This window comes from Pantherophis guttatus, chromosome 1 (genome assembly GCF_059756535.1).
Source record: "Pantherophis guttatus breed Tessera chromosome 1, ASM5975653v1, whole genome shotgun sequence".
Classification (NCBI taxonomy): Eukaryota; Metazoa; Chordata; class Lepidosauria; order Squamata; family Colubridae; genus Pantherophis; species Pantherophis guttatus.
This window is the reverse complement of record NC_142063.1, coordinates 79,584,359-79,596,909: the sequence shown is the minus strand read 5'-3', so window position 1 is coordinate 79,596,909 and position 12,551 is coordinate 79,584,359. Positions and strand designations below refer to the sequence as shown.

Genomic DNA, 12,551 nt, shown 5'->3' with positions numbered 1-12,551 from the left:
AAGGTAGCAGTAGATGACAGTGATCTCCTCTGAAGCCTAAATAAAATGAAACAATAACTACACCAAAATATCTTGATTCTTCCCCAGAACTAAACTATAGCTCTGCTCTGCTCTGCTCTGCTTTCCTATCCTATCCTATGTAGGTTACAAAGACTTAATGGGGTATATTGTGCAAAGAGCAAAACTGCAGCAAGGATGCCCATTGTGTATTTGCCACCCTCTGAGTTAAAGACAACCTTTCTGAGGATGAAAACAGTGTCGCTGAAAGGAATAAGGAAGAAAATGTCATTGCAAAGACATTTCAGTTACTGAGACTTCAAGCAAATGTTTATAGACAGAGAGACAGAAAGATAGATTTGATCTCCTGGAAGTGTAATATAATCCTTGAAGCATGACACCTCAGTTTTACTGGTATACAGATTACCAACAAAATGGGAAAGTACTTTGTACATTAAAAATATAATAAAACGACTGAATAATACAGGCTTGAGTCACATTCATGCAACATTAGAATTTCAGCACTTCTTTAGAACTCCTGTCGTTTACAAATGATTAATAGGCAACACTGTTTATAAAGTCATGTTGCTCTCAGCCTTTTGTTTCTATTGTGGGTGCAGTTGTTTGAACTGTGTTGGCAGAAAAAAAAATTGGGTATATGGATCTCAGTACATTTTGTTCCTTCAGCAAGTTTGGTTTACTCTCCTTGGTATGCTTTTAATTGTCAGCTGGGTTTATAATAATTTTCCTTCTTCTGAAGCAGGAGTACTGGCTCTGAAAAAAAGATGGAGAATGGTATTGTGTGCTGCTCATGATATATGCAGAAAGGTACTTCAGGACTTTATTGTGAATTTTATATTCCAAATTCCAGATGTGCATGGATTGCAATGAGATAGGTCACAATGACCATTAGAATCCTTTTCAGCTCTATTATTCTTGACTCTAAGATATCTGGGAGTAATTTCTTTTAGTTTTTATTGATTTATTTATATCCCACCATTATTATTTTTTATAAACAATCAAGGCAGCAAACATATATAATAATCCTTCCTCCTCCTATTTACCCCACAACCACCACCTTGTGAGATGAGTTGGGCTGAGAAAGAGAGTCACCCAGCTGACTTTCATGGCTTAGGTGAGACTTGAGCTCAGAGTCTCCTGGTTTCTAAACCACTAGACCAAACTGGTTGTCCCACTGCATAAAAGCAATAACACTGACAAAAGATAATTGATAAGATGGGGATCAGCTTCACTGGCAATTTTGAATAGACCGAAGAAGAGTAAGTGCTGGGCAAATATGACTTATTTTGCCCACATGCAAATATAAACATGTGAGGAGACCTCTGTAAATTGTCATTTGGCTCAGTGGTGGGTTTTTACTGGTTGGCCCCGATTTGGGCAAATCAGTAGTGGTGGCTGTGGGAGGCTCTGCCCACCCACCCGGATATCATCATGGATGCTCTGTGCACACGTAGAAGTGCCGTGCATGAGCGCTCCCAATTCCGAACTGGTAGCGATGGTAAGTAGAACCCACTACTGATTTGGCTATTAACACAGCCAATCTACATCTGAAATTTCTCTTACAAGCAAATAGAAACTAATTCAAAAGACATGTTGTCTATTGTGCTTTATTTTGGCTACTAAAATCACTTCTGACTGAGTTCATCAAGCTCTTCTTTTAAGGATGGCCTCCTGCTTAGGATGAAACTAAAAGAAAGGTGTACAAATATATTCACATCCATCCTCCTATGTGACAGTTCAGCATGAATCTGAATAAGAACAAAGAGAAGAGTGTTAAGAATGCATATACAACTGAAATCACTAGCTTGTGCTATAACAACTCAGCTCACAATAGATGAATTTGTTTGTTTCAACAGTTGTTTCTCTTGCAGGAGGAAGCTGTGTACTTTGCAGGAGATTTTCTTCTGTGATTTTTGTAGAACAGGAGTGAATTGCCATACTTCAACTGAGAAACACAACAAGTGAATATTCTGGATATTCTTTTCTGGCCATCCTGACCATTCAGAGCAATTCATCCCAACAGTGATTTCCATCTTGGCTGAGAAATGATTCAGCAGTTCTGCCCATGACAAAAACAAAGAGCCTGGGAGAATACAAAAACTGAAGGTGGGAGTGAAAGCAGCAGACACTGTGTTCTTTCACAATATGAGAAGAACACTGAATTATATGCAACCTGCATCTGAATCATTCCTTATGATAGCTATTAATAATCCAGGTTAGTCTTGCAGCTCAAAAGACTAACATGTCTCTATGGGGAAAAAGGGACCCATCTCTCTGAATGGAAGGTTACAGTTCAGACTAGCATACTCTTGTTCTTACAGTTGGCAAGGCTCGGGAGCCTTTGCAAGAGTGATTTTTAAAATCCTAATTGCAAGAAAGAGGCAGCCATTTCATTCAGAACCCAAGATCCTCATTAGGTAGAACATTCCACTGTCAAGGATCCAATCTGGGTCAATCACCGGGACCAAAGATTTAGTCTTCTGAGCCTTCAGACTTATGCTGGAGCTCATTCTTAGGGAACTTCTCTCTGTGCTTTGGGATATTCTATGTGTGGTATTTTTATGGTGCTTGTTGTGTGTGGTTTTTAGATGTCAGTTGGGGTGTTGATGGCTGGCTATTAAGTCATTGGCTGTTGTCCAGTAGATTACATTAGGGAGGGAAAGGAAGAAACAAGGTACAAGACCCTGGCACACCCTGTCATACATCAAAAACATTTTGGAAGCAATAGAATGCACCAACCAGAGCGCTACCATATGAGGACAAATTAGGCATTGTAAAGATCATTTGGAGGTGGGAGATACTTCCAGTGTAAATCCAATGTAAATTGAAATAATTCCAATGTAAATCCCCTGCATGTATTGCCCCTGTGACTATATAGGACACACAGTGAGGAAGCTAACCATCAGACTGCAAGAATACAAGCAAGCGGTCAGACAAGGAAACCCAAACTCATTGGTAGCTTCACATTGCAATAAACAAGGACATACATTCAATTTTGCAGCTATTAAGATTGTTGGATGAGCAGGCACAAAAAGAGCCAGGAAAGTGATTGAAGCCTGGAAAATCCCTTGTCAGTCAAAGGGATTGTTGATTTATCACCAGCTTATCAAGTACTTAAGAGGCGAGGCCTTGGCAGCATAAGGAAACAACAGCCAATGACTTAATATCCAGCCATCAACACAAACAACATCTAAAAACCACACACAACAGGCACCATATAAATACCACACACAGAATAGTCCAAAGCACACGCTCCATTAGAGAGACACTTGCTTTTTCAAGAGACAACTGGATTTTCTGGTTTTTCTTTGAAGCTGTTTTGCTTCTCATCCAAAAAGCTTCTTCAGCTCTGAGTGCATAACTAAATGTCTAAGGAGTTTCTCAGTCATCCAGGTCATAGTTGTCCCAAAGGTGTTTTTTCAAGACGCAACTAGACTTTCCAGTTTTTCTTTGAAGATGTTTCACTTCTCATCCAAGAAGCTTCTTCAGCTGATGTACATCTGATCCGAAGAAGCTTCTTGGATGAGAAACAAAACATCTTCAAAGAAAAACCAAGCCTCTTGAAAAAGCACCTTTGGGACAACCATGACCTGGATGACTGAGAATCTCCATAGATTACCAGGTTTCCTGAGGATGATTTCCAGTATGAGTCCGAAAGCTCGGAAGAGTAAACCTCTGGTCCTGGTGACTGACCCAGATTGGATCCTGCAACATTATCCTGGGACATGTATATTCACCTTCATTCCATTGTCAACTTTGTTGTGCCAATGTAGGAAGCATACTCTGTGAAGGTCTAGGCAACAGTGGGAAAACCTGAATTTATTTCTCCATTCAGATGACATTTTGGAGTTCAGATACTAGACAATGATGGCATGGAATGTACTAATTGGGCATTTGTTGATTTACGGAACAGTTTAGCAGCTCACTGAGCCAAGCATCTTGATTGAAGCACAGAATAGACAGAGAGAGAGAGAGAGACAGCAACCACTGTCCCTGCTTTGACTGCCAAAACCCAAGAAATGTTGAGGAGGGTTTGGGAGGCAGGAAAAACTCTTCCAAAACATTGAAAAATGGAAGAATGGGATAGAATGAAATGGCTAAAATGTTGAATCATCCATATATTGGTTGTCAAAGGATTGCCCTCTGTTTGAAGGGATGCCTTGTCTGGATCTGATTTAAAGAGAATCCTCATAGAGAAGAGCAAGAAACTTGATATTGCCTCTCAGCACTTAATAGACCAACTAAGTAGACAGGTCACCTGGCTTTTATTTCCTCTAGTACTATGAGCCATATTGTATTCCTGGTTTTTTTCCCCGCATTCCGAATGTGTGTCAATACACAGCATGCATCTTAGTTGGTGGGATGAGAGCAGACTAGAGTGATATTATCTAGTAAAAATCCAAGCTTGCAAAAAACCATCATAGCTTTGTAAGGGGCAAAACTAAGTTTTGATTGCCTGCCAAACTTACTGGTATTGCATTATTCTGAATGTGATTCTAAGACAAAATTATTTTCAGAGTTTACATGTATGAATGGTTGAGAATAGGCAAAATAATACTGAAAAATTATAGGTTTATTTGAGGGTTCAAGAATTAATAAGAGCGGTGTCTGATGAGCTTGTTATGGGTTGTATGTATGCAGGGGTGGGTTCTAAATTTTTTTACTACCGGTTCTGTGGGTGTGGCTTATTTTGTGGCCGTGGCTTGATGGTCATGTGACAATTATTTAGGATTTAGCAGAGGTACTGGTCTACCAAGCTTTTAACTACTTGCAGAGCTGTACTGATCTACCCATTTATTTTTGCAGGCACTGGTCTACCCATTTGTTTTCTTTTAACACTGATCAGCTGTAGGGCGGCCCTTTGAAGCCCCGGGGCAAGAGTTTAAACAGTTTTTTTCCCTCTAGCCATCAGCTGGGACTCAGGAGGCAGTAATAGATTGGGGGTGGGGGCCAAATAAAAGGTAAGAATAACGTGGGTGGGTGGGTGGGGGCGGGGGGCCAGAACTGGTTCGGTGACATCATATCGTCACCGCTACTGGCTCGGCTGAACCGGGCTGAACCCACCACTGTATGTGTGTGTGTGTGTATGTATACAGAGCATTAGCCAAGGAAATAAGGATGATGAAAGATTATGAATGTTGCGCAAACAGTTATTTTGTAAGGTCAAGCATGGATTTTGGAGAAATGGACATGAAGGGAAAGAAGTGGGAAAACAAGAAAGCAGAATGCAGGAAGAGAATCGACAGAATGTGTACTATCTGAAAAGGTATTAGAATACAGATTAACTTTCCAACAGAATGATTTGAAAGTGGAAGCCAATGAAAGGAAGCAAAAGAAAGAAGATGGAGAAGCTATTTGGTTATATAGAAGTGAAGATTGGATGTGTCAGGAGAAACATATGAGTAAGTTAAACGCCATGGGAATGGCATATTTAAGAAGTGTTAAGATATAGAGGAGATTGGGTCAAGAATGAATGAACTGAGCAGAAGGGAAAAAACAAGAAACAAGAAAGTTGTGTTGGATAGAATTGATGAGATCTTAAAAAAAAAGAAAAGAAAAAGAAAGAAAAATGAGATGTTTAAAAAGCAAAAGGCAAAAGGTGTATTCATATAGTGGGATTTATTTATTACATTTATTATAATCATGCAGGTTTGTAAGGATAAAAGCATATGGAGAGATGTATAAAAGCATATGTAAGAGCCTGGTGGTGCAGTGGACTAAACTACTGTTAAAGTAGTATTTAGCTGCCAGCTGCCTGCAATTACTGTGAGTTTAATTCTCACCAGGCTCAAGGTTGACTCAGCCTTCCATCCTTCTGAGGTAGGTAAAATGAGGACCCGGTTTGTGGGGGCAATAAGCTGACTTTGTATAAAATAGAACACCATTTAGGGGGGGCCCAAAAGCCCTACTAAGCAGGTATATACAAAAGTATGAAGGCTATTGCTTAAAAGCATTGTAAGCCGCCCTGAGTCTCCGGAGAAGGGCGGCATATAAATCAAACTAATAAAAATAAAATCAAACTAATAAATAAAATATTGCATGGTGTTGGTATAAAATATGTTTAGCTATTTTTCTTTTTGTTTTATAGATCATTACTTTTGCTTGTTATATCTTACTCTGCACTTTGCATGATAATAGTATGTGCCATCAAGTTGGTGTTGACTTTTAGTGACTGCATAGATAAGATTTTTTTCCAAGATGATCTATTCCCAATGTGGTTTTTCTTCTAACAGTGATCCCATTACTGCTGTAATTGAATCCATCTGCCTTAATGTTAGCAGACTCTTTTTCTTTTTCCTTCCACATTTCCCAGCATTATAGATTTCTCAGGAGAATTAAATCTTTTCACAATGTATCTAAAATAAGATGATTTGAGCCTGGTGTTTTGCACCTTCGGTAAGAACTCTGAATTGATTAGTCCCATGATCGATTTATTTGCTTTCTTAGTATTTCTCAGGAGTTTTTTCCTAACACCAATGTGCAGAAATATCAACACTTTCCCCACCCTATTGTTCAAACTCTATTGGAGTAGGGCAGCTAATAAATTTAAATAAACAAACAAATAAATAATAGTCCCATTTTAGGCATAAAAGTCAGAGTGTCTTGTCTTTGTTTAAGTCAGAGTGGGTCAGTCACTCTCTCCCAGCCCAGCCCAGCCCACACCACCAGTTGTTGTTGTGAAGAAAAGAAAAAGAGGAAGGACTTAGGAAGGAATATTAAGTATATTCACTGTCTGAATTACTTACGAAGTAATAAAAGCAGGATTTTAAAATTTCAAATAAATACGGTAAATAATAAGTCAATTTTATGTTCCATAGCGCATTATAGGGGAAACCATTGCTTCACGATTTCTGTAACTTGCAACATGATTGCAAGGATACAGATTTCCAGATACTGTGTGTGTGTGTGTGTGAAGGAAATGCCTCTTGTTGAAAAAGAAGTCTTCCTTCTTCCTCTCCTCCTTCTCCATGTCAGATTATCCAGTAGCTTCTCAAACTTTATTCCTTTACACATGAAGTTATTCAACATGCTGCGATGATGAATTCTCATTGCAAAAGCCAGTCAATGTTCCCATACTTAAGGTTTTTCCACAATTTCCCATTTTCAAATTTCCATTTCATATGATTAATTGGCAGTGATACAAAGAGGAAACTGCTACAAGTTTAGGTTATGAGAAATTAAGGGAGGAGAAAATAGAACGATGAAATTAAATGAGCAAATGAAGATGAAGGAAAAGCCACCATCGTTTTAATCAGGCTAGAGGGCAACAATTAATAAGAGAGCCATCCCTGGTAGACTGTTCAGGCTTCAGCCCATTAATGTATTTCTTAGTTTGGTCCAAACAGAATAAATGGTTCTTTTGATTTATTTGATCCTCTCTCAGCTTTTCCTTCCTATTTCCTTTAAGCTTCTTGCTTTGTGTTGCTTTCATTAAACATAATCCAACATTTTATTATAATCATGCAGGGAAGCCAAGACTTGTTGACTGTAAGTGAAAACAATGGCTATGCTTAGTCTTCAGACATCTGTAAGCTGTCATGTAGAAAATGGAACAGAATTCTCCCATACCGAAGAACTAGGAGCTTTGGAGTGACATTGGATCTCGACATTACCTTACAATTAAGTGGAATCTCCTATAAATATGAGCTGTTTGGGAGTGGAACAATGTGTTCTTGGAAATGAAGGGATCTCCACTGGAAGTATTTAATTCGAATCGGAGTGCTTACCTGCCCCATATTGAAGGAAAAGCTTTCTAATTTATAGTAGCACAGCTAAAAGCAGAAACAATTTACCTGCCACAGCATGATATCTTCTGGTACTAGATTGGTTATTGTGGAAAACAATGCTTTGTTTGTTAATTTCTTACCCTTACTGCGTTTGCAATGCATTCTAGCACACCGTATGGAGGCAGCTCTTGGAAATGTTGAAAGCAGTTTATTAAAGTGTGTTCTTTCTTTATAACTTTAGTACTGCTACGAATGTACAGGTGATGTTTCCATAGCAATTCCTGCATCACGTATCCATTCCGTTCAAGGGGACAGCTGCTTTCCTGTCTTGACAATCTGACCGGTACAAGCCTTTCTTTCTTTTCTTTTCTTTTCTTTTTTTTTTTCCAGAGATTTGATTACGTTTTGCAGTCGACCTGAATCAAGCGGTGCTTAAAATATTGAATGTGAGGCAGTCAATTGGAAAAATAAATGGGGCAATAAACAATCGTGAGCTGCTTTGCGCAGTTGCACTGAAGCATCTGTAGAAAAGTGCGTGATAGCATTTAAAAGCTGAAAGATGTTTAGCTGGTAGTGAATTGGAAAGAAGGATGTTAATTCTGTTTGTGGCCACTATAATAGAGTATGAAGCTTTCCAGATGATCAGCTCATTTGTTATCTAAACCTTTATCACCAAAGCCCAATGCTGTGCTTGTATATATTTTTATATTTCTATGGTGACATTCATAATGTTTCATTTACCCACAGCCAGCATGGGGAATGTTGGGCTCCTCATAAGACAGACCAATCGGTCAGTGTTTCTTTTAACTGTCTCCCAGCTTTCCCTTTGATTCTCAAAGTCTTCCTCTACACACAGTAGCAACATGTGAGTTCTGAACTGACCAAAAGGTTCCCTCCAAAGATCTAATTCATGGTTAGCTAGTTAACACAAACAATAGGAGCAACTGTACTACGGTCAGAAAAGAAATAGTGAAGACTTACACACGAACCTGGAGGGCCTGTGATTTGTAAGGAAAGATTAGCCTGGAAATAAAAAAATATCACCCATCCTGAAAGGGAAAATAGTGCTGTGCAATATCTGGACATTGGAATTTCAATCACTGCAGAAATGGGGTGAGTTATTGATGAAAAACAGGCTTTCTGTATATATTTAGAAAACAAACTTTGGCACTCCCATTCCCAAATTGGCAGTGATGCTTTTCCCTTATACTTAATAGCTAGGAGGTAATGGGAGCAAACATCATGCAATGCTAGGAAAAATTATTTCCCTGGAAAACATTAGAATAAACATGTTAAATTAGGATCATAAGCTTGAAAACATACAAACAAATATCAACAGAGCCCTTGTCTCCTGTTGCTAGTGTATAGAAGAGGTCTGCTCGCTGTATCTACAGGCAGACGCCCACAGATAGACCTATCCTCTTGAAATTTATCTTTTGAAGCTATATAAACTAGATTGAGAGTCAGTTTGGTGCATTGTTAAGACAGGGGATAGAAGCCAGGATTTCTTGCTTAAGCTGCAAAGTCAGATGAATCTTTCTAATCCAGAGATACAGCATGTTGGGAGGACTAGATGGCTCTCAAAGGTAGCCTTCTGACCTCTCAGATCATCCAATGGCTCCATTTGGCCCATTTTATTTGGGTTTGTGTATCTGCATGTGTTTAGAAAATTAAGGGTAGAAATGGGAATGGAAAGTTGTCTGGATGCAAATTGCTTCCAATCCCATCCTTAACAATGCTCCCCCGCTTCCATCTGAAATGACAGATTTAAGGCTGATGAATACATTTTTGGATGATTTTAAGAGCAGTGATGGTAGAGGTGAATTGTGTAGTTGTCTCCTATTGTTACATTCACCCTTAAAATCTCTTCAAAATACAAAGAAGAGCCAAAGTTGTTCAAGAAATTGGTAATTTGGGCTCGTGGAGTACTTTTCAAAAGTAAATATGGGAATGAGGCTCAATCCAAGCAGGTACATTCTCATGTTTTTGCTTATATTGTTACCTATATTCAACCATTTTACTACCAGCTTTTAGTACCTTGATTCAAGGTGTTGCGCAATGGCAGCTCACAAATTGCCATTTTCTGCTCTGATGAGTTTCATATATCCCTTCAGGGTTTACTTTAAATACTCTAAACAGGCTATAAATAAGGTAAGGAACAACTTCTGTGGGTAAAAATATTGATGCATTGATGTTATGTAATGAGGAAGATGATTTACCGAGTTGAATCTTGTTTGTGGGAAATGGTTGTTAAGGTTTTCTAAATTACCAGTTAACTTTTGTTAATCTTTATTAAACTGAACATCCAATTTTTACAGTTGTTGTAAAACATACTATTGAAGCTGACAGGAAGAGTTGCAGCAATAGTAGCATGATACTCAGAAGATCAGAGTGAGCTGCTGAGAAGATGCTAAGTACTGAAGTGATAATGTAACTTGTTGCCTAATTTACACAAAATCCCTAAATGTAATATAGAAATAGCACTTAGACTTATATACCGCTTCACAGTGCTTTACAACCCTCTCTATGCGGTTTACAGAGTCATTATATTGCTTCCAACAATCTGGGTCCTCATTTTACCGGCCTCAGAAGGACGGAAGGCTGACTCAAGCTTGAGCTGGTCTTCTACTTCTCAATATGTCTAGGATCCCATGTATAGGTTGGGGTAAATTGTATCAGCAGCTGATAAATAATAGTTTTCGGCTGCCTTAACTGAAAAAGTTGACAATTTAGCTGGTTAATTTGACTGGGTAGATTGCAGAATAAAACTAGTCGTCTGCTTAATTTGGTGTCCAATAATCTTCCTTAGAAAATCTCAGAACTCTGTGCTTCTTTTTGTATGCAGTCATCATGCTGGTGCTGTGCCTTCTTTAGAGCAAGTCCGATGATGCTTCCCATGACCTTATGCATAGCTGGAGAGAGAGAAAAAAACACGTTTCTGAAAAATCAACTAAAAACAGCTTGGCCTTGCAGCAAGGACCTTTTCAGTAATTGTGTTGCAAGTATTTGCGTCAAGCAGTTGGATAGCCCAGCAGAAGCTTTCTCTACCAATCCCTGTGTTGAAAAGGTACATTGAGAAATCTGATGTGGGATGATTTGTAAGAACTTCTGGCATCTCATACAAAGAGCAGTGGTGCTGTTTCTGCCCATTCCATCCTTCACCTTTTCTGACAGTGTTTATAGAATCTTTCCTCCAGTCAATAGATAACTTCTTTTTTTGTTTTCTCAATTCCCTTATTGCAAGGATACTTGGGTTGAGGTGACTCTGTCTGATTTCCAGGGGAATTCCTTGTGATTGTTTTGTTTTTGGTATGTTGGAATTTTGCCTGCTCTTTTCAATACCTCTTGAGGACCCAGATATGAGGCCAAGGAAAAGGTATCCGGTCAACACATAGGATATAAGGCTAATAACAACAGGGAATTGCAATATACGGTGTGCCTGCTTGTCCTAACATGGGAGAAACTTATTGGTCTAATACATAAGATTTATAAGCTTCCCTTTATTCAGAGGAACTTTAGTGATTTCAATCGATTTATATGGCTGCCCACTTTGCAGCAATGAATCTGGGCGGGTATGTTAAAAACTCAACAAAACAATCAAGAACAATAGCAATATCAATAGCACTTAAGACTTATATACCGCTTCATGGTGCTTTACAGCCCACTCTAAGCGGTTTACAGGGTCAGCATATTGCCCCCAACACTCTGGGTCCTCATTAAATATAAATGTAGTGGTAACTGAGGACAGTAACAGTTAGAGAAATAAACCAACCTCATCCATCTCATGGTGGGTTGTAATTCATAAAAACAAGGCAAAACAATACAACCAACTGCACTCTCTATTGGAGAGAAATGAAGTGAGTCATTTTCTCTAGCTACCTTCTAGCCATGAGTTGTTTACCTTTAGCTCCCTTAACAAAAGATATGCCAAGTCTCAGACTATTAATGCAATTTATATCGGGCCATTCTTCTGGCTTCATAACCTTCTTTTCTCTGAAAACACAGTCTTAAATGATTAACACTTTATCTTAGTTGACACTAAGTCAACTCTGTGCTCTTACTAGCTTGTTTAGCAAGATCTACTCTGATAGAAGAACAGCTCTTCTCAATCTCAGGTGGGGATTTCCTGTCGTTTTGCTTCCATCATCAGTATCTTCACCTTGAGATGCCAGAGGAAAAGCATGACAATCTCCCACCCATGGTAGCTAGAATTTTATATAAACAAAGATCCCAAGCCGGGACAAGAAGAGATGTGAGTCACGTGACTTGGGATTTCTACCTCTCTTTTTTTGGTCAAAATAAGCCTGCCAATTTTTTTTTTAATGGACATACAGAAGGGTTCCTACTTTTTAAATGGATGAAATGCCACTGAGGCTACAGTTATTTTAAAACAGAGGGATTAAGAATTATAACCATTACCACCCTCAATAATCAAACAATCCCCCAACTGTTAATTAACAGTCCAATGGCAAACCTTACCCCTGTAATTTGATTTCTAAATATTAGATTCTAGTCAATAATTTGTACAATCTATTTTGTTGTTGTGTGTCTAGAATGAACAAGCTAATCTAAAATAAAATCGATTAGCCTTAAAAATAACCACTTTACTAAGATAACCCCATTATCAATAATTACATAAGGCTTAGGAAATGCTTGGTTGTTCCTACCTTAAAGCTTCTTTCTATTTCAAGTGAACTCCGTCTCCTTGAAGGCTAAATCCAGCCCACAACTTGGAATAATAATTGGGCATCAAAGAGATGTGAGCTTTTTTTAGAATTTCCTTTTTTCTTATTCCCTCTCATCCAC

At 38.6% G+C, this 12,551-nt stretch overlaps 1 protein-coding gene across 9 annotated transcripts in view; it reads right to left on the bottom strand.

Moving 5' to 3' along the window:
* Window positions 1-371: 371 nt before the first annotated feature.
* The window catches only part of LOC148116464 (uncharacterized), a 45,716-nt gene continuing 33,536 nt past the window's right edge, over window positions 372-12,551 (bottom strand). For 3 of the 9 annotated variants that reach the window (XR_015729548.1, XM_087876947.1, XM_087876935.1), the window contains one exon: window positions 10,018-10,657. Coding sequence is in view for 4 of the 9 variants with exons in the window: in XM_087876947.1 (XP_087733073.1) it covers window positions 10,551-10,657 (107 nt within the window). In the remaining 5 variants the exon portion in view is untranslated. Of the gene's footprint in view, window positions 1,767-10,017; window positions 10,658-12,551 lie in introns of those variants that run through there. The other 6 variants (XR_015729550.1, XR_015729549.1, XM_087876939.1 and 3 more) reach the window with 6 other exon arrangements.